Source organism: Oryzias latipes, chromosome 9, assembly GCF_053564925.1.
Source record: "Oryzias latipes strain Hd-rR chromosome 9, Olatipes_Hd-rR_3.1".
Lineage (NCBI taxonomy): Eukaryota > Metazoa > Chordata > Actinopteri > Beloniformes > Adrianichthyidae > Oryzias > Oryzias latipes.
Genome location: NC_136245.1, coordinates 26510792 through 26533677, shown reverse-complemented (window position 1 = coordinate 26533677; position 22886 = coordinate 26510792). Strand labels below are relative to the sequence as shown.

Below are 22886 nucleotides of genomic sequence, written 5' to 3'. Positions count from 1 at the left end.
AAAAAAGAAAACCAAATCTTTCATTTGGATCAAAACATTAACACTAAATTAACATCATATGTATCCAAAACCAGTTTGCTGTCATTAGACCGTTTTACAAAACTAGGGATGAAAGCTGAACAACATAGAAACTTTATTCAATAAAAAATCATTACATTTCAGATTACAGGCAAACAAACAAAAAAAAGCATTTTTTTTCTTTAAAAATATATACACAGGGTTTAAAGACAACTGGTAAGTCAATGTTACAATGTTCCTAATTTTAAACAATAGAATACAAACATAAATTTTATTTATTGATTACGTTTATGCCTTACGTAGAAGACATTCTTCAAAACGGAATAGATAATCTGCTTTACTAAAACCTGCTCTCTCTGTCTTTACCATACTTTATATAAAAGCTTAGCACTAACTTGATGAATACCTACAATTAACCAATGAAAGGCATTACATTTCTACAAAGACAAACAAATAAAAAATGTCTTCAACATCACTTTTATTGTTGGTACTCAACAGATCATGGGGTCCTAAAAACGCTGTCATTCTACTCTGCCTTTGAAATCAGTTCATAAATATAAAGTCTACAGTTTTTTTTATCCTTTTATCAACAACAAAGCCCCCATACATCAAACTAGAGGGAATATATTCACCACAGAAGATGCTTCAATGTGTTTTCTCTACAGCAGGAGCTGGAAAACAACCCTATGGCAAAATATTGCCTCTCTGTGAGGCATCACTGGCACAGAATATGTCGAGTTTAAGCAATAGAAAATATATTTCAAGTCTACATTTGTCTACTACCTTTACTAAATGTGAACACTGAAGACACAAATGACAGACCTCCATCGATTCATTGGTGTTAAACCCGAAAGAACTCAAAGTGACATAAGTGAATCAGAAAAAAAACCACAACTGTGTTATGTGATACTCGGTTATCACTACATCCCACATCCTTTTTATTTTAAGAAGAAATGGTTCTTATTAGTTAACTTAACAGCCCCTCCAACAATATATTTTCAGAGTTCAGACTCACTTTGGTTTCTACATTTTTTATGTCATTCAAACAATTGTCCTGCATTTGCTCAGTTACGCAAATCACAACACTGAATATCAGGAGATTCGATTTTAGAGATTTTTCACTTTTTTTTTTTTTTTCATAAAGCGGTCAGTATAAACAGCATTTAGAGGAATATTTATTTCACATTAGATTTTTTTTCCCCATCTAGGTTTTAAAAACCTCATACAAGCTGTCAAGAATGGTGGAGAGAGAAGCGTGATTTGAGTTTCTATTTCAGCATCAAAAATGTTGCAAGTTATTCTGCACATCTCTTAATCTGAAAGATATCATTGTACTAAAAGAGGGACTTTGACAGAAGAAAGTTAAAATCCACATAAGGAAGATGAAAATGTTTTACCACTGAAAGAAATCCTCTCAGATGAAACAAAAATCAGCTTCTACTGACAGATGTTAAGAAGCGTTTTTTGCTCAAATTCATGAGATATTCATGTTGTGTTTCTACAACAGAAACCGTCTCAGTTACTATGAAGTACTCAAAATATTGATGTGATTTTGCATTGGTAACTGGACCTGGTATTTCCCTAATCTTGACCATTCAAAACATGCTCCAGAGTGCTGATAAACTGAAATAGGTGCCGAGTTTTAATCAGAAAAGGCAAACATAAGGATGAGGAAAAAGACAGGAGGAGATGGATTACTGGTCTGCTGTTGCTTTAACACTAAAACAGACTTTGATTTGGTGTAAGAAGACTTTTATCAGCCTAAATTTTAATTTCTAAACTAATCTGGAAAATGGTGAGTTCATAAAAACCATTTAGGAGGGAACCACATTAGCTTACTACATTGTGTGTATTTATGAATGAGTATATCTGTTAGTTTTGTGAGTTCTTAGTTGCTATGAAAATGAGAAGAATCCATAGAAGAAACAGAGTTTTAGCAGTTTTAGAATAAAGTTAAACTGTTTTACCTCTCAATTTTCATGAATAAATCAGTATTTGGGAGGCCATTCAAACTATTGTGCTCTTACAATCCATTTTAAACTATAAGAACATACAAATTATTATTAAACTTTTCTTTAAGTTTATTTATGACAAAGAAAACCTGAGTAGAAACAACTAAGATTACAACAGCATGTTGTAAATAATTAAACTACTTTTTAACATAACAATGAACGGTAACCTTTAAGCTCAGAAAGTGGCGGTGAAATGGCATCTCCATCCAGTTTCTGATTTTTTTACCCAGCAGCCCAATTGATTTTCCTATTTCAGCCCATGACAGGGAAATGCTAACATCAGAGGGTTTTGGGAGCAAAAACCACATTTTTGTCAAGTTTGTCATTTTGTAATGCAGACAATCTGAATCCTGACAGCTGCAGCTCTCGTTTCGAACACGCCTGCCTCTGTAAAAAAAACAAATCAATATCTTTTTTGTTTGTTTTTAACGTCCAGCCTTCAGTTTAAGGAGGACTTTTTTAATAACATTATGTGAAGTCAAAACAAGCTCACGTCAGACGTCACACTGGGGCATCAATTTTCAACTGCTCTAAATCACAGCGACATGTTTTTATTTTAACTTCAACTTATTTATGTTCTGTTTGTATCGCTGTCTGTGCATATTGTTAACTGTGCATGTATTATTATAAGGAGGAAAACCTTGTTCCAGACAAAATAATATCATAAACATCGCGGCTAACTTTAGCCAGCCTTCAAGCTAAACTTCTTCAATCCCTAACCAAAGGCCATCTACGTCACTGATATGAAATTACCTCTGCGGACACATAAAGAAATATTGGAAAACTGCACAAATCAGAACTCACCAAAACAAAATGCAGATAGAAAAAGAATATGAGCCCGGGACAGTGGCTGCTGAAGCTCTGCCAAAGGTAAAGTAATGGGAGACTGAAACACACGCTGGTGGGAATGGCGCGGGCAACACAGAAAACGCACAATGATGACGTAAGCGCTTGTGACGGACTGCGCCAGGGATGAGTGAAGCTTTAATTGTAACATTGTTATAAATATCAAACAAATCCTCACATATTTCAATTCTGATGATAAAAAAGTAGAGTATAGTATTAATTTGTTACTTCTCCAATCTAAAATTGACATACACAAGTGCAGAATAATTAAAAAAAAACTCCCAAGTTTACTGTATTTAAGATGAAGATGCTTCAGTTTTATGAATACATTAAAAAAAACTAACACACCCAAAGCAAGTAACAATGGAACAATTTGTGCTTTTTTGTTTGATATGTAATCCCTTCCTCTAAGAAAACTTTGTATTGTAAACATTATTTATTTTTGTATTCTCTTTTATATATTTTCAGATCCTTTATTTTCTTAGCAGCAAATTCTATTTTTGATATATTTCTGCTATGTCTATTACTTGATGTGGTTGAATAAGTTTGGAATGATGGCAATGACTGTTGCTGCTGATGATCTGTTTGATTCGTTGATGTTGTGTTTTGTACTTTAATAATATGTTCAATAAAGCTGGAGGGGGACATCCAAAAAAAGGGATGAATGAAGCTAAATCCTGCTAAAATAATCTTTGTTACACAGTTGTTTTTATTATTACCAAAATTCCATATTCATAAAGCCAAATGGTGTAACTCCAAACCTAAATTACAGCATTTTTGAATGAATTCAATCAGTACAGTAACATTATAAAACAACTTAAAAAACAAAAGGCAATTCTAACTAATTTGATTTTTTTAAATCAAAAATTTATTAAACTTCAAATGTTATTGAATTTATGTTTGTCCTACTGGGAGATATATATATATATATATATATATATATATATATATATATATATATATATATATATATATATATATATATATATATATATATATATATATATATATATATATATATATATATATATATATATTCATTTATAAAATGTTGTTTATGTTCTTTTTTCCAATGTGTACACATTCAGATCCCCTTAGACATTCACTATGTTGTTGTATGTTTTTGTCAATAAAGTCTGGGGAAAAAATCACACTAAAATGAAAACTGTACATAAGGGTGAATGAATAAATCCTTTATTTATGCAATATTGTAAAGTAGCAAACTTTAATTTATTTAATAAATTCATATCCACTGCTCTTTTAAGCTAACAAACCTAAATTTGTAGTACTGTTGCTCAAACCGTGCCCCTCCTCTGCTTAAGGAAGGGACCAAACACTGCTAGAAAGGGGGGGGTGGGGTCGTGAGACTGCTTGATACCACCTGATAATACCACCTTTTAGGTCAAAATCAGTGGAAACAATATTTTGGCACAAAAGAAGAACTGAATCTCATTAGAGATTGTTAAATGATTCATTATTAAGCTTTTGATTCCAGTAACAAAAGTGCATACTGATTTTCATCAGAAAAAAGAGATTCAGAATGAAATCTTTCCACCTTTTAATTTCAAACACCTTTTCTTTTACATCAACGAAAAGTCTTGGATAAAAAAAAAAAAAACTCACAACACTGCTGCCGGAACACACAAGAAGAAAATGTGATTTTCTAACTGTTTTAACCCGCTGCCATGCACAAGTGTGAGGCAGTCATAGCCTTGTTTCAGACAGTCACAGCTAATTAATAAGACATTCATGCAACACATCAACAATGAAAAGAACCCTGAGGGTTTGAAACATCTGGCTCATTGTACAACTTCTAAACCATGCTATACATATTTCAAGTGGCCTGTGAATGCAAGTTTGAACAGTAAGAGGACTTAATAAAATTGTTTGTGTAGAGCGTAGGCTTTTTAAAAGGAATTTAAACCCCTTCCAGTCAAAGCTTGAACTAACAGCCATCATATGTGCCAAATAGAACATTTCATTTGACAATTGCTCAGTTGCACAGTTCCAGAAAAAAAAAGAAAACAACATTACGTACTCTCGTGGGAAAGTTAAACACTATAGGATTATCATGGAGCCTGGCGGAATAAATTTTCAAGAATTACAACAGTAACAAAGTATTTACCGCCTGAGACAGATGCATGCTTGGGCAAGCTGATGGTTGAATGGGACCACTTGGTTGATTTTAAGCGTATCTGAAGCTTAAAGGTTTTGTATTTTGGAAGTAAACATTCAATGAGGATCTGAAAACTAAGATAACAAACTCACAGTTTTTGTATCACATTACAAATGTAAAGGTGGTGTAAGAATACCAACACAAAAAGAAACCACAGTCACCACAGGTCACCTCCACAAGTTGCTCTAACTTGTAAGAAAAAAGAAGCAAATTGTTTCCTTTCCTCTTCCGTGAATCAGGAACAGTAACAGGAATTTCAAAAGATTTTGTCAGCATCACTTGCTGAATTTCATCTCTGGCCAGAATTGTCCTCAACTTCAGAGTTCTTGATTTTATGACACAGATTATTCATTCATTTAAGTGGAAGATTGGATCCAAATTGTTAGCTTATTTCCATCAACAGTTGGTTGTTGGATGATTTTACAAGGCAGTTCACAAAAAAGTCAGGTGAAGGTGGAGAGAAAAAAAATACATGTTGAACTGCCATAATGGTCTGGAGATTTTAACATACAGTACATCTAAGTTACTAGTTTGTGTATCTGATATTGTGTGTGTGTGAGAGGTTTTTTATATATTGGGAATTTGTTTTTAATGATTACTGAGCTTATAGGGCGAGTATGACTTTTTGGAACATTTAAGCGTTTCTAATGCAGTGAAACTCAATTTCCAGTCCCCTGGTTGGGTGTGTAAATGAGAGACTGAAACCTTTTACTATCAACGCAATGTCTGTGTGAGTGTGAATATCTGCAAAAGGATTTTGAGAGAGTGTGCATGGATAACATGTTCAGATTTTAATTTTTTGTTGCTTGGTTGTTTTGCACAGAATTAGACGCAGCAATGCTGACTTTTTTTTAAAAATAAATTAGACTACAATCATATTTAACTCAAGCTCAAGGGTCTTAACTCAAGCTCTCATTGTCCTGAAAAGGGGTTAGGGAACTCCAAATGCTTAATTTTCGCAAGAAGAAACCTCCAACTTTTTATCTGGATCATTCCATCTCACAGTAATGAATGCTGGTGGCAACACTTTCTGGGTAACCCGCAGCTGCAGTTAAAGTAGGACAGGTCGAAGCTGGAGAAAGAATGCAACAAGACAACCTGCTGGTGAGGGGGCAGTGAAGCGAAACAGGTTCCCATCATAGTGAAAACAAGCTACACAGTTACGGCACAGCTAAAGTTTCTTCAGGTAATCTTATAATCAGTTAGGCAGAAAAACGTGACACCATCTTTAATTATTTTTAAAAGAAGTGTTCATCCATTTAGGTGAAAGTTGAGAAGATCCATACAGGATTAAATCCTGCTTACCCTGCAGAGCATGTCTCCATGGTGTGTGTGTATGTGTGCAATGAAATGCTCCTGCAATGGGAGTGTTCACTGGCACAGTAACTCCTTCTCTGTGTCACTACGTTCAAACGTTCAGAGTACAGCAAGACAGGCTTTTTGCCCAGGACACCGAAATGGAATTCACTGAACAGTTTTTCATCTCTCTGGGTGCTGCAGTTGTTCTATATTATGGAATTAAACTTTTATTTTTTAGTAGGATTCTCTTCCCAAAAGTTTGCTTTCCGATTTCAGAAACCTTCTTCACCTCTATGGGTGAATGGGCAGGTAAGCTAAGTGTTTCACTGCTCTGTTAGTTGCTTTCAATGTATGTCAGTGAGCAGGACCATAGGCTTGATGACAATTAAGCTGCCGTTATACTTCTGACAAGTTTACTGAATAAATAACATTGTGCATGTTGCAAAAACTCTAAAAAACACAAGTAATTTACAGTTTATTGCTTTAAAAGATGAATCTGGCAGAAAACATACGGGCTCAGACTTGTTTCCATACCAGTTGCTTAACTGTAATAAAAACATTAAGAGACAAGGAGTGACTTTATCGTATTAGTTGTTCTTTCGGCCTATTGAGCACTGACACAAATAAACAGTGACATCATTTATTCTGAGCGAGGAGCAGAAAATTGCCAAAGATGCGGTGAAGTAAGCATTTTCTAGTTAATTACTTGTAAAGCGAGCGTTCAGAAGTCATCATAAACTGTGGCACACCCCAGCCAGTGCAACAAGTTTTCCTTTAACTTTTCAAGAAACGTGAGCACAATGTCACTTTAACGTAAATCTCTACAAAATTATTCAACTGGCCCCAGAACAGACTCAGAGGTTTTCTTTGGCATCCTCTGAAGAAGGTTACAAAGTCTTCCACTAAACTAAAATAAGCAGTCTGCAAAACAAAGAAGACCCACTTGATCTGTCTTTCAAACACCCTCTCTCGGTACGTTCTGGCACAGAGTAAAACATCAGAACAGTGTGTTCTCGGCAGCATGAAATTCAGTCCTCGCCTATCATTTCACTCTTGACAGCTCAAACCACATTTGCATGAGTTTGTGTTTCCTTTTTCAAGTTCAAGTGGACTTTGATGGACTGTATGGTACATTGTGTCAGTGTTTACAGTGTGCGTTTTGGTAATGCAGGGCTTGAGGTCTGTGTGCGTCTGCACAGCATAATTTTCTCCAAAGGAAAAAAAAATCCCATGGGTCCAAAACAACTCCATTATATGTGCTACCATCACTCCAGAGCTGAGTATAAGAAAATACACTTCTTTAGAGGATCTTAAACTCCTTTTTTCTGGGTAAAATCCTGTTTCTCAAGTGCTGAAGGTCTTAAGTGCTTCAAACATGACAAGAAAAATGAGTTAAAAATGGTTATGAATGCTCTTCTTTACACAACTGGACTGTGATGGGCTCAAACTCCCAACCCGGTTGTTTCCAGGCCAGGGCCCCCTGCATCACAGCACGGATGTAATAATCTGAACAATTGAAACACAACAGCAGGAAGGAAACCTTGTTGACCTTTTTCCAGTTAAAGTTCTCAAGAAAAAAAAAAAGCAGGAGCAGACATGTTTGAATTAAGATCAGATTTTATTCTGCATAACCCCCTTTTTTCATAGGTTTTCTACAAAAGCATTCCCAGTTCTGCACCTGTCTTCACAGATTCAGTTTGCCTTGCTTGGTAAACAATAATTAAGCCGTCGGTCCAGTTCTCTTATACAGTCAATGATCCAAACCAGAGATAGTTTGTGAATGAACTCCAAAAATGGAACACATTTTTCCCCTTAAATACCACATTTTTTTAACTCTATACTGCTATCTCTATATCCATGTGCACCAATCAGATTTTTCCTCATATCCTTTGATTTAACAGCATTTTGCTTCTAATTCCAGTGAGTTTCCACTACAGTGGTCAACTGTTATTCCTTTGAGTGTTCCTAACAAAAATGACGGTCTGTGTCTGATGATCTCAGACTCTTAATTCTCAATTCTCCCACTGTTTTCCCTTCAGTTGCTCCCCTTTTGATACGAATTAGCCCTGAATGCAAGCTTCAGTAAATGGTGCACAATCAACTTATTGTTAGGACATGCACAAGTGGGGCAAAAACCTTTCTTTGCAGAATCAGTGGATGCTGGACAGGCAAGGCTTAGAGAGAGCGACGCTCTTATAGCATAAAAGTGCCTCGGATTCCTTAAATTGCTTTTTGCAATCCTTATATTGTGTGCATGACCTTCGCCCTCTGTGTTTTCACAGCAACAGGCCGCCTGAAAACATTGACGTGAAAAGGAGAAAAATCGGGGGCATGAACAGCGTGGAGCTTTCCATCAAGGTTAAATAAATTCGCAAAAGACACGATTGGCCTGTGTATGAGCAACACAACCTCACGCTAAACCACGTTTCTCACTGAACAGCATCTCGCAGTGACCTTTAAAAGCTTGCCTCCAGGCGCCTGAGAAACCCATTTGTGTGAAGAAAAATGTAAAATTAAAAAGGTCTAAAGGCAGATTAGGTAATAACAGTGTGATGTTGAACCCAAAGAATACATTTCAACCTCTGCTGGGAAGCCTGTGGTAAAAAATTAATTTAAAAAAGCTTAACCGAGAATCAAAATTTTCTGTACTTTGAAACTTGAAGACGAGTGGATGAACGATACTTCATGAGCTATAGTAGTAAATAGTTCAAACTTAAGAAAACTAAGTTTGAGCTATTTACTACATTTCAGGCCTGCAAATCATCCTCAGGACTAATCAAGTGCATTTTTTACATTTTACTGTTATAATTTATTCTTATTGTGATTCATGTTTGATTCTGTAAGGTTAAGAAATAACTGGTGACAATGGGAAAAGTCTGCAGAAACTATATGTGTGCATTTCATTGTCAAACCCTGTTTAAAGCTCAGAAGCTAATGGTAAATGTAGCCTCTGTGGCTAAGGATCTGGTTTGCTGTAGGAAATTCCTGATAGTCTCTGAAGATTGAGAAGTACACATGGGCACAAAGAAGAATTTTGTGATCAAAGAGGCTTCCTCTGAAGCAATGTTTAAGATGTTGGATGTTGAAAGCTCAAACAATGGGGTTCTGCATGTGTTTCCTTTCCAAGGTGGAGCTAGATCACTTTCCGACCAGGGTTGTTGATCACAGATCTGAACGTAACGCCCTCAACCGTTAACTTTTGGATGTCTGGGTGTTGTTTCCACTTCAGGGTATAGCTTTTATGTCTTCCCTCTCACATGTCTCTCTGCAGAGCCCTGCTGGCTGGATCATTATTCATTTGTGGCTATAGTTTCTGGTATAAAGACCATTGTTTGTCTACATCTGAGATGTATGGCTTTATGACCCAAACTCTGGATCAATGAGTGAAACGTCTTCATGAGACAAAAAGGAACTTCACTTATCTGCAGTTTCGCAGAAAACTTTGCTTTTTCTGAAGGGATCTATGTGCATCATGTGCTGAGTTTCTTTACATTACTTCATTGCCCTTCAAAAGAGTTAAATCTTTTTTTTTACATTTTAAATGTGTTCTTCTTTTCAACTTTTACAACCTTTTTTGTTAAAGTTCGGGGTTATTTTTAGGTTACTTGCTCTAATTGTGTAACTCGTCTTTGTTGTTACTTTCAGCATTATTTAATCAAGAACTTGAGATGAAAAGGATCAAATAAGTCCTATTTTCTTTCTGAAGTCCTGCTTTTATGTTAAAACATTAGAAAATCCCTCTTTTCTATATAAGAAGTTGTACATTCTAGTTTACGGTTTGATAAAATAAAATACTGTTTCACAATACAATGATTCATGCCGGGAGCACAGCAAGGTCTAAATTCTCTGAGGACAACATTTACAGAAGCAGTCTATGAAAATTGTCAATCGTCATTGAAAAAACAAAGCAAGCGACTAGAAAAAATGATAAAAAGGCAAACAACTATACATACATTTTAATAATTAAACGTACATGCTGAGGAATACATTCTGAACACATTCTAAAAAGTGAGACTTCCTTGCAGCGTCCAGCCTAAAAGTTGCACATTTGTTTGCGACAAAATCATGCAAACTCAAAAAAGACACTAAAATCAAACACCATCAGAAATTTTACTGTTTCAAGTTAAAATAAAACGTTTGAAAAAATATGTGATTTCACATAATATGTTTACTGCATAAAACCAAAGTGTTCTAAGGTATTGTAGACATGTCTGTGCAGAAAAAGTGTCCCTGGAGATGCAGCACAAAGCTCCTGGTTTTTATGCATTACTATTTCTTCCCCCTGAAAATCTGCAGTCTTAAAAAACTTCAAATCCTGTTCAGACATAAAACCTTGTGCATAGAAACCAATTTTTTTAAAGAAGGAAAAGCAAAAAAAAGGTTTCCTTAACCCTTGTGCTATCTTAGATTACCCCACCCTTACATTGACGTGTTCTTCCTACCATGACAAAGGTGGAAAGATTTCAGCGCACTGTCTTGTGGGTCTAGATGACCCAACTCCCAACGTTAAAGTGCCTAGGATAGCACAAGGGGTTTTTTGGGGGGGTGTATTTGAAACTTTCCTTTCTTAATGAAAAAACAAAACAAATGTAAAACAGTTGTGTGTGCACATCTGCCAGGAGTGTTTAATTTGTTCTTAAGTACATAATAAACTCTATTTCTAATATATATATATATTTATTTTTTTTTGGGATGCTGCTCCTAGTTTGGAAATAAAGGGGAAAAGAATGTAGTCAGTAGAATGAGGAGGGAAATTCTGAGAGCTCAGAAACAAGCTGTTTTTGTCCGTTCAGGGAAAAAATCTTTATCAGCTCAGAGGAACATGGTGTTTTAGCACAGTGTGTAAGAACAGAATGTGTAGTAAAGTTAACAAATACAAACAATCCTATGGAGTCCTATGCTGTTCATAATTAAATAAATAAATATTTAATTCAATAAATAAATATGACCCCATGCAAATACACAATCAACCAATAAATCTCTCATAAATATATAAAAAGATCATGAAATTGTGAAAAACCAGCACACTGATTTTAAATTAGCCATTGTATTATTCAATATATTTCATTTTGCTTTAAAAACATGTTCATTATTTTAAAACAGCATTTTAAAATATTCATTTTTAATCATGTTGAATTTTACTATATTTCTGTCTTTTTTCAGAAGCTCATATTTCAAAATCGAATATTTTCCAAAGTAGCTTTGTTTTTATTTCATGTTGCTGTTTTTCACAATGGCTGATTTATTTCATGAAGAGCTTTTTCAGCAGAATGGGTCTTTCTGTCAATCAGTGAAAGTGGGCGGGATCTAAACGCTCATTGGCTGATCCATGGAAATCGACTCATATTCCTCGATACCCGCTCAGCAGTGTGCCAGTCAGAGATGACATATTTCAGTGATATCCGCGAGGCTTTGCTGACATTAGAGGATCAAATAGAGACAAACTATCTGTCTGCTGCAGAAGATGCAAACATCCACAACTCTGTTTTTGTAGTTTGAGGGTTTGTGTGGACCAAACCACAAAGGAGCTCCGGTCGTCAACATCTTTCACACTCCTCATTCTTACGCCATTCACTCACAGCTCACATCGTGACATATGTCGGCTCGCAGGAGGATCGACAGAGTGAGACCAGGCAGCTGTGCAAAGCGGGACAAGCCTGCTCGGGCCTCCTGAACCTTCTGATATTTTTCTATTTTCAATGAGACAATGATTATAATCAGGTCCTCTGGTTTTATTTTTCCCTCTCAAGAAAAATGTTGAACCTTTCCTGCGATGACGTTTCTGACATCTTAACACTCTCCATGTACATTGTGCATCCATGCATTGTTACTGAGATAAGCACAAGCAACCGCTCCATGTGGCTATAAGGCTCAAAACATTAGCTTGTTGCCCCTCCCACACGCGGCATGGTGCGTTCATGGAAACTCCAGTTCATAGAAGCTTAGTGGAACTCCAACAACCACTCAGCCTAACTTAGACCACTACTATACGTTCATGAGAAGATGAAAATTGCCAAACCGACCACAAAACCAACTGAATTATGCACACTCGCCCAAAGCCACTTTTATCCGCAAATTTAGAACCAAAACTGCCCAATTTCTTGTAACACTGTGGATGTGTTGAGGTGCATACTCCCCCTACTGTTGAGGGGTGTGCATTGCGCCATCACGTTTGCTGAAGCATCTTCGATCGATGTAGACAGGGGAGTTAGGGTGCTGCTGCTCATGTCTGGGTAAAGGAATAGCCAATCACAAAAGTGTCTCCGCCTTGTCTAGTTTGATTGACAGACAGACCCATTCTCCTGAAAAAGCTCTTCATGAAATAAATCAGCCATTGTGAAAAACAGCAACATGAAATAAAAACAAAGCTACTTTGGAAAATATTGATTTTGAAATCCGAGGTTCTGAAAAAAGACGTAAAATTATAATATATTCCACATGATTAAAATGAATATATTTAAAATGCTGTTTAAAAATAATGAACATGTTTTTAAAGCAAAATGAAATATATTGAATAATACAATGGCTAATTTAAAATCAGTGTGCAGGTTTTTCACAATTTCATGATCTTTTTATATATTTATGAGAGATTTATTGGTTGATTGTGTATTTGCATGACGTCATATTTATTTATTGAATTAAATATTTATTTATTTAATTATGAACAGTATAGGACTCCATACTATCCAGTGATTTGTCTGACATCACGTGAGGATAAATGCAGGTGTGGCTCATAGCGCCCCTAGTGTTTACAACTGTAACTGCAGCAGAACATGAATTAAATGTCTGTTTCAGTGGTGACCGGAGCCTCAGAGGGGATTGGAAGAGCTTATGCATTTGCAGTAAGTGCTTTTTCAGACACCATGAATACTTCTTGTGTTATTAATGTCATTTTCGGTATAAAGTTAAAGATTCTGGACTTGGAATCTTTTTTAATTGTTCAACTTTTATTTGTTATGTTTTATTTTTTTACATGTGCATGATTGCTTCAGCTTGCTGAGCGAGGAATGAACATCGTTATCATGAGTCGGACCAAATCTACACTGGATCAAGTGGCAAAGGAAATAAGTATAAAACATATATGCATTGTTGTTTTAAAACCCTATAAAAGTCGACAAAACTGTACTTTTTCATGCATAAAAACCTACAGTTTGCAGCAAATTGTTTCATCCCCGCCAGGCAATTCCACGGGGCAAAAGGTGAGGGTGATCATAGCTGACTTCACTGATGAAAACATCTTTAGTGAAATCGAGGAGCAACTTAAGGACCTTTGCGTCGGAATTTTAGGTTCAATTTTATTTAAATTATTTCTGCATGATCAGATTTCAAAGAAAAACAAACAGAAAACATTTGCAACAATACTTTAACTACACAAGCCGTCTTCTTTCTTTCTACCCAGTCAACAACGTTGGCATTCTTCCCAGCTTCATCCCCTATAGGTTTCTGGAGTCTGAAGACCTGGACCAAGTCAGTAAGAGTCAGAAAACCTTGTGAAGTTTGTGTACTTGTGTCAGTGGCGGTTTTTGATATGGGCGATGTGGGCGGTCGCCCAGGGCGGCACTGCATAGGGGGCGGCATTTGCCGTGCCCGATGCGTAATGTGGTACATACTATATTCAAAGAGGTAGCTTGATGCTTTTAAGTTGAAATTGCTTCAGTAGCCAACACTTAATGCTTTTATTTTGATACATCAGACTCTTAATAATGTCTTCGTCCTATTTCCTCTTCACACTTATGGTGCAAAAAAAAAAAAAAAAAAAAAGAATAATTCAGAGTGAAACAACGTAAAACAGGCACATGAAAAGGATTTAGGCATAACAAACATTCGTGCTCAACCCAATTTCGACAAAAGCAGGCAATGGGGATTATTTCCCACAATTCTTTGCTCCGACACAGCAGACCCGATGCGCACGTGACCACCGCCCTCTGCTGCAAGACCCTTGCGGCCACACCTCTTTGCGGTAGTCTTTGGAACATAAGTAAAAAAACTCGAGAGGGGGGCGCAATTCTCCGGTGGCTGGCTGAATCACACTACCAGGTGTGAGGGGAGTCTTTTTCTATCTGACAATCAACTCTGGGCCGCAGCTGCGCCTCCCGTCATGGAGACGGAGCCGCGTGTGTCAGAGGGAAGGGGAGGGGGAGGGGGGATGAGCGCAGACCATTTTTTATGGATTGAGTTTTTTTGGAGGATTTCTACTGTAGGTGTTGCACAAATTTAGGGAAATGCCAAATATTTTTGGAGTAATCCCACTGATGAGTTCTAAGATTTAGTCTTTAATGTTTTATAAGACCTAAACATATTAATCACAATAAGTTTTATTTTTTAGATCTAATCCCTCTGATATGTTTCACAAAGACACACACAGGACGTCACACATTAAGAAATTATTGCTAAAAACGAAGCAGGAGTCCAGCTCTAAAAAAAAATGCTCTAAAGAATGATGAAAGATATTATTTGATATGTAATTTCTTATTAATATTTCCAGGCTTTCTTTGTTTTTTGTCCTGCAGCATGTTCATATTTGTATAATTTTGACAGAATACATTTCTACGGAGAACAAAATATTACAAGTTATTTAAGGTTTAACTTTAGTTATTCTGGATTAATGTTCCTGTTTTTATTCATATTTATGTTCAAAAAGTTCAGTTTAAAAGGTTTAAAAGTTTAGCTTTAGTGTGTTCAGTAAATCTTTATCTTCTTCGGCTCAAAACCTTAAGCGTTTTTTTAACTTAGGCCCCTGTGTGACTGAGTTTGACCCCCCTGTAATATGAGTCTAGAAGATTCATGCATTTTTTGAGTAAAATGGCTAAATAGAAGATAGGGAACACAACAGGATGTTGTCAAATTTTGTATGTGTGCGGGGGGGCGCTGGTGGGGTTACTCGCCCAGGGAGTAAGTTAGTGTAGAACCGCCACTGACTTGTGTTATATGCATTAAGTGACCAGATGCAACCAAATACATGGTTTAATTTTGCAAAGGTTATCATAAAGCATCTGCATTGAAGAAAATGCTGCATGTAAATATATATCATGCTTTCACAAATATTTTCCTTTTTTCATCACAAAATTTAGAATCTACAACTTCTAGGTTCATTCCTTTAGGCTAGACTTTGTCTGTCTGCTCTTACAGATCAAAAATGTATTGATTAGTGTTATTTTTCTGTTTCCAGACAATTACTAAGGTTATAAACTGCAACGTAAAAACCATGGTTAAGGTAAGATGGTAAATGTGGTGTCCGTGTTGATACCTTAAAATTTCAGCAGTAAAGTTTGAAATTGTTTCTTTTCTGCTTCATAAACTGATATCGCTCAAAAACTCTATATTACATCAAAATAAAATTATGAAGAAGAAAGAATTATTTTTTTTTTTCTTTAAGGTATAGCAGGTCTCAGGAATGCAGGTGTGTGTAAAAAAAAAAAAAGTCATCACCGTCTGGCAAAGATCTTACACTTATTATTTAACAAAAAAAACATTTTTCTTCCAAGAATGGAAAATCACTGCAAAGCAAAGCTGAAGATGAACAAAATCAGTTCAAGTTAAATAGAGAAAAAAAAAACATTTGTAACATAACATTTAAAAACCCCAATCATAAGTCTGATTATGATGCTCTGGTAGAGTCTTAAAAGAGGTTTATATATCTAAAAAAAAAAAAAAGATAAACAGAAAACAAAATTAAGTTCTCCATTACCACAGAATTTCACTTTTTAGTGTTCAAGGTTACTCAGCTGGAAGGAATTAAGAGTAGATGATGAAGAATTGTAGATTTATATGTGACTTTTTGAATATCATTTGAATTTCATTTGATAGGCTGTGTGTTTGTTGGTGTTGTTAGAGACACTTTAAATGAATTTAAAAATGTTTTGCAGATGTGCAGAATGATCCTCCCACAAATGGATAAGAGGTGTCTTTAACAGTTTAAGTATAAATAGAGTCTTACGGAATCAAACTATAAATGAAGAAAACAAAGAGTCATGTAAGATGATTGACAGCTTTTTTTTTTAATCTGGCACTAAAGGCGAAAAGGGGTGATTGTGAACATTTCGTCTGGAATTGCTTCTGTCCCGTTTCCCCTCTACACCCTTTATGCAGCATCAAAAGTGAGCATGGCAGAAAATACCAACATTAATCTTTTAAACACTCTGACAAACCCTCAAGGTTGTTTATTTAATTTTTTTTATCTCTCACAGATATTTGTGGAGCGATTTTCTCAAGGTCTACAAGCAGAATATGAAAACAGAGGCATTCTTATACAGGTAGTCAACTTCCGTCCTCAGGTTTCTCTCAGGCTATGTTCACATCGAGCATTTGACACACGTTCACTAAATGCAGGTTATTGAACGCACATTTAGCCCATGGTGTTCACACTGGACAAGCGGGGGGGGGCTTCTTCTTCCTTTTTCTAGTGTTAGTGCGAAATGTGAAAGCGGTGCAAATCTTGAATCGTGCTCCAGGCTTTTTCTCTCCACACACAAACCACCACAAAAAGCCCAACCTGCAGGTGAACAGGTGCACTAAATTTAAAATTCACTCCCTGATCATGTGACATAGTGACAACAATGGCGGCTACATCACTTTACGTATGTTTTCAAAGAAAAGAACCCAAGTTACGGAGGCCGGTGTGAACGTAGCTTCAGAATTCAGATATATGCAGAAGAAACAAATATTTCTTAATTACTAATATATTTAAATCATTTGTATCTTGTCAAAACTTTATTTTGAAGGCAGTGGCTCCATTCGGGGTCTGCACTCGCATGGCAGGTTACCAGCCACCCAACAGGGTGACCTTTTTACCAGAAGACTTTGTCAAGAATTCTCTGCAGTACCTCCGAGCAGGGAACAAAACACATGGCAGTATTTGTCACATTGTTCTAGTAAGTCCCACTCACACATATGTCATGATTCAAACACAAATCCTTTGACAAGAATAAGATAATAGACGTGAACCTTTCTTTTTAGGGCTGGATACTACAATGCATTCCCCTTAAGGTTCTCCACTCAGACTCTCTGCTGCAGGGCATGCAAAACTACGTTAAGAAGACTACACAGCCGGCTGCATCAGGAACGTCTTTCAAAGAACCTTAATAGGAAATACTAAGAAACGTTGTTTGATCATAGACTGAATCAAGACATACTGATGGAGGACAAAATGTACACATACTAGATTTTTAAATGACATTTCAACAAAATCAGAAGGGAAATAAAAAGTCTTTTATTTTGAAGATGTGAAGGGAAGCTGATGGAAATAATATGTGTTGTATTTTCAAAGGTATGCCTAATATGTTCTGTATGTATTTTATAAAAGATGTTTGGAAGGATAATGTTTTCACAAAACTCACGGTAACAAGTGGCTTTATTATTTTTTTTCTCCTTATGAGTCAATGTTTAGAGGAACATGTCTCTGATTTTTTAATCTTTTAAGAGACTGTCCAAATATTGTGGCTCACCTTGTACAGAATTAAAGCCAAAAATACATCTTCAAAGAAGTAATCAAAAAACAGAGGCTTTTTTTTTTTTACGTTCAAGCTGTATCTTTTCATAATGAAGCCTACTTTTGTATATCTTTTGAGTTGGTGTTCTTTAATGAACAACGTCCACAGAAAAACAAACTTAAAATTAAAAAGATGAACTTTAAGCAGCTTTTGGTAAAAGACAAAGAAAAAGGTATAGAATTGTTTTTCCATAACTTGTGACTCTGAAGTTACAAAAGATTCTTGGGCAGTACAGCCAGATACTGTACCATAAAGTGTTAGTCATTTTAAATCAAACACAATTGTTATCATTCAATTCTTTATTTAAGGATAGATCTAAATTAGGTGTTAGTCAACTTTGATTTAAAATATCAATCCCTCTTTGTTTTCTATAGAACCTCAAGGGTGGTTAAGTGATCAATGCTGCCAAGTGGATGCTTAGACAGACCAGACTATTACTGCATCCCCCTCCCCAAAACGTTAGTATCCTTTGAGTTCATTATATTTTCTAAGTCATTTTGTTAGTTGGAGCTTTTGTGTGTGTTAAACTTGTTCAAAGTATGATAAGTTCAATTATATATCTAGTGTGTGTCCTTGGCCAGTCTTTACTTTATGAAGCCTCCCAGTGTGTCTCAACAGGAAGTGAGTTCTCCATTTGGTGGTCAGTACAGTTCAACTCTCCCCAGTCTTTCTAAGTTGGAGTTCACCCCTCCCCATTGACTATTAATTGTAACCCTTTTTTCTGGTTGCTGATAGTTTGACACCCCATATACATTATAAACTAAAACTTGTATCTAAAGTTGCCTGGCAGACTTAGTGAAGGAGAAATTAATTTGTCAGAGTATTGTCAATCCAAAGGTCCCTACTAAGTTTTTCTTTGCACTTAATAGACACCATAACACTGTTTTTATCACTCTGATCATTCAAAAAAACAAACAAAAATAAGACTACTAATGAGCTTCTATTCAGCTTCAGCATCCAAACTGAGGATTTTATTTTATTTTTAGAAGAGTCTCAAACCAAAGGATAAACATGATGAATGAACCTCCCCCACGAGAGAGTGGCCAGAAAGAGACAAAGAGAGGGATGAACGGTCAGACTGACCTCAACAGCAAATGATTCGTGCCTTGTTTTCATAGAAAAAACCCAGCTCCCCCTCAGTGAGAAACATGTTTATTCATGTCACATGATACAAACCACTACTACTACCTGTGGAAGAGGGTCTTTCATGTTTTGGGTCTTTGCACCGTAGAGCCAAACGACATTCACAGGAAATAACTCATTCATGTTTGTCAAGATGTGTTTATTTTCTGATTTTAGATCATGAATAGTGTTTAAACATTCTAATGCAATTAATTGAATTCAATTTAATACATTTATAATGAACCTAATAAAGGCTGCTGTTAAAAGCTTGAACTTGGTTTGATAGGAGGACAAACACAAAACTTGAGAACAGAAGATAAAAAAAACCCTAAGAAAACTGAAAAATCAAACTGAAAGGCATTTTTTTTACTAGATCAAGCCATCATTCCAGTCCAATGTGTGGAAACACTTTGAATTTAGCAAAGATGTGACCGTACAGTTTGCCAGAATGTGCAATTTATTCTATTTTGATGCGGAAAAACAACAGTGGGCTGAACTTTATGAAACTAAAATGTGAATGGATTTGACATTAAATATTGTTTACTTGTGTTTGTACACATATTTAATTTACCCCTGATTATCTTGCAAGAAATACAAGGAATCTGGAAAATGTGAATGTTTATAAAATGCATCTAAAAAAACAAGAAATAAAATACTTTTGAAATTCCTTGGTCTACCATGTTTTTGATAGTTTTCTGTTACTTTTTGAGGTTTTAGTATTCAATGTGGCCACAAGAGGGCACTCAAGGCAAATAATTAACTGTACTCCTAAGTCTACCATAAATATCATCATTATTGCAAATTAAACACATTTTTGTAACTGATGATACAGGCTGTAAAAATACTCATGCGTAAGAAATTGCTTTAAAATTTGCAAAAGGAGCATAATAGATCAACATCGGATGTTATGTGTCAAAGATGTAAAAGAGAAATAAAGAGCCATTATCACACGTCTTATGGACAAACTGTAGGGTTTTATTTGTTACTTGTAGTTTCAAATATATGTCATTTCCCATTAAAAACATTTAAAATAAAACCAACTAAACAATTTGAAGTCACTCACTGTTTTTGTTGTTATAAAAAATGAAAAGTAAAAAGAAAGATAAATTAATACAACAGTAGCAGACCTGTATTTAATTAAAAAAAATACAATAACAGGTCTGTCAAAACAACAAGTGAACAAAAAGTGTGAAGTGTAAGTGTACAGTATAAACAAAAGAATAAAAAAGCTATGATAAAAATACCAATAATACGTGTGGTTTTCATTGCTCTATTTTGTGTTGATTTGATCTGATCTGATTTACTAAACAGGAAATGATTATAATACAGTCTGGCCCGACTCAGTTTAAAAACGTTTTCAGGATGTTCCTGCCCTCCAAACTTCACATATAACATTACAAGCCAGAGAAAAATGAAAATGTAGGGGTTGCTACAGAAAATCATTTGCCTTCACTTTTAACCTGATCCTTTGCTTCCTCTTAATTCCCACCAACCACCCTCATGTCCACTTCATCCATGAACCTCCTCTGTGGTCTTCCTCTTTTCTGGTAGTACATCGATGAAGGTCCTCATTCATCTTGGTGACGTCGTCCTGAAGTTGAGTCATGGCATCTGGACTCAAAGTTTTCTTTCATTGAAACGTTTCATCACTCATCCAAGTGGCTTGAACTGATGGACCGATTAGGCCAAATAAGATGAGTGTTGAAAATTCTTGGTGTAGTACCACCTCCACCTTGAACTCATCTGTCACACCTACAGAAAATCTCACCACCATCTTCCAGCTGTCATACATCCCCCAACAACTCCTGCCTACAACTACACTCCAGACTTCTTCATACACATCACAGCTCCTCTCTCTGTATGCTGATCTACAAAAACATGGTGCAGCTTTTCCTGACCTTCTCTGTTTTTCTCTAGACGCATTCTCAAAATAAATATTGCATTTGTGGTTCTCTTTCAATGCATGAAACTATACAATCACTCACAAATGCTCACTTCTGACTTCAGCCTAACTTCAACTACTTTTTCGCATAACTTTATTGTGTGACTCATCAGCTTTATTATTTTGTCTTTGCCAAAACTCTGCAAGTCTCTCTTCTTAAAAAAAAAAGGCCATCAGAACACTTCTCCATTCCTCAGGCATCCTATTACTGTCTAAGATCTCACTTAACAAAACAAAGATTTTGAAAAGTTTTAAAAACAAACAAATGAATAACTTCACGAAATACATGGATTTGGTTCCTGTCCAACATGCTTTCCAACCAACCAAGCTCCTTATTGGCTAAACACACCTGATCCAGGTAATCAGCAGCAGATAATGCAGGATTTCTGGAAAATCAGCAGGAGGCCACGCACGTTTAAAACTAACCCTGACTTTAACCCTAAACTCTGTCTGAAATCCACTTGAACTTCCTTACTCTGGGTATGTCGGTTCCAAAAGACTGGATATGAGTTAGTGTAATTACACTCGACCTGGTAACCCTGGGTTAATGCGCTTGCACGGCAAGTACATAAAGACATTCTCAATGGATCGCTGATTTCCGGAGTCACCATGGAAACGCGTGGAGAACAAAAGAGAAGGCTAAACTTCAGTAGCCGCTAGTGAGACGGAGTCTGAGATTTTAATGACGGCATATGAAGATTATACTTTAATGGGCTTCCTGTGCTAAAATGAACAAAAAACTTCATCAACAGCCTGGTTTGAACTGGTTCTATTAAACTATACTGAATTTAAGTGTTTATCATTCAGTAAAACTCAGTGCTACTTTGTTCTAACAAAATGATTTGTGTTTATAGGATCTTCACTTGTTTTCTTGCTTTTGTGTCAAAGAATCAAAATGTTACCACGAGAGCACCAAACGCACGTCTAAAGTTCCAGGCAGATAATTCAAAGTTCTTTAACATATTTAAAAGAAAGTGATTGCCTTTTTTTGGTGGTTGTTTTTAATTCATTGATTGTTAACAAGAACTGCTGCAAATGAGTGTGACATCACACATAGAAAATGGTTTACTTCCAGCTCCATTGAAATGAGGTCAATTCAGTCGCCTTTTATTTTTAGAGCCACACCCAGACATCATCGGTAAGCAGTGAAGTTTCTATGGCAGCCAATCTTTTCAATCAGGAGTGAGCTTGTTGGAAGTCCACACCTCTAACACTTAAATATGCTTGTGCTGGTTTGTAGATCCTTGTGGGGACTGTCGTCTAACAAGAGCTTTAGAAAGACTTTCTGTAAAATTAATGAAAAAAGATGAGGTTAGAGTTTGAACCCTTAAAAGTTTATTTTAGTCCTTGGTTTTAATGTTTGGGCTAGACACTCAAGGTAGTGGGTTTGCGCTATCGACCTCCGGCTGAAGCATTACTGGTTAAAGTCCTGATACCTACAGAATTAAACCTGAGTGGCACCGGTGCCGAGCAGTGTTTACTCCACAGTCGTTGGCCTACCATAGTGTCCTTGAACAAGGTCCTTGACCCTAATAGTTCCAGTGGAGCTCCTCAGCGGCCATCTGTGCTCAAACAGGACAACAGACAGACCTCTCCTGTCTAAATAAAAGGTACAACCTCAACTATAAAGGTCAAGGTGAGGGTGAGCAGCTGTACAAAGTAAGGTGTTATCATGCATAAATCAAAATGTATAGGATCAGATATTTTAGGAAGACAATAGGACAGAGATCTGTGTGTGGGGAACAGAAAAAGAAGAACCGTCTTGGAAGATGCTCCCTGTGTGACTCCTTCTCTTCTGCATGGATGCTGCTTGTGTGTTGTTTGAGAAAACAGAAGGGTCCACAGATGATACAAAACAAGCACATCGCCACTGCAGCCCACCCAGGAGACAAGGTCAGGACAGCTAACCTTCAGCAAACACACACAAACTTCATTTGGCACACAAGAAATTTTCCAGATTGACCCAAAAAGTTAAAGACTAG

At 36.2% G+C, this 22886-nt stretch overlaps 2 protein-coding genes across 5 annotated transcripts in view; one reads left to right on the top strand and one right to left on the bottom strand.

Annotated features, from left to right (window-relative positions):
* The window catches only part of ipo11 (importin 11), a 136034-nt gene extending 133032 nt beyond the window's left edge, over positions 1-3002 (bottom strand). Inside the window, exon 1 of the mRNA XM_023958341.2 lies at positions 2835-3002. The gene's annotated coding sequence lies outside the window, so the exon portion shown is untranslated. The remainder of the gene's footprint in view (positions 1-2834) is intronic.
* A 3414-nt stretch (positions 3003-6416) lies between these two features.
* Positions 6417-19629, top strand: hsd17b3 (hydroxysteroid (17-beta) dehydrogenase 3). 4 transcript variants are annotated; one of them, XM_078952299.1, is made up of 12 exons: positions 6519-6660; positions 8634-8709; positions 13147-13193; positions 13344-13419; positions 13531-13638; positions 13751-13818; positions 15521-15565; positions 16218-16252; positions 16367-16448; positions 16539-16604; positions 17073-17222; positions 17308-19629. In XM_078952299.1, exons 4-12 carry the CDS (start codon positions 13359-13361, stop codon positions 17431-17433), a joined length of 741 nt encoding a protein of 246 aa, XP_078808425.1. In that variant the 5' UTR covers positions 6519-6660; positions 8634-8709; positions 13147-13193; positions 13344-13358; the 3' UTR covers positions 17434-19629. The 4 variants fall into 4 exon arrangements, with proteins under 4 accessions (XP_078808423.1, XP_004072273.3, XP_011477272.1 ...); XM_004072225.4 differs by lacking the exon at positions 8634-8709 and having other exon boundaries at positions 6420-6660; XM_011478970.3 differs by having other exon boundaries at positions 6470-6660; positions 13344-13638.
* The last annotated feature ends 3257 nt before the right edge of the window (positions 19630-22886 follow it).

Coding starts and splice junctions, on each gene's coding strand:
- hsd17b3 (XM_078952297.1), top strand. CDS start 6,510: ATGGAATTCACTGAACAGTTTTTCATCTCTCTGGGTGCTGCAGTTGTT. Junction 16,449..16,538: donor CCCTTTATGCAGCATCAAAA/GTGAGCATGGCA, acceptor TATCTCTCACAG/ATATTTGTGGAGCGATTTTC. Junction 17,223..17,307: donor GTATTTGTCACATTGTTCTA/GTAAGTCCCACT, acceptor CTTTCTTTTTAG/GGCTGGATACTACAATGCAT.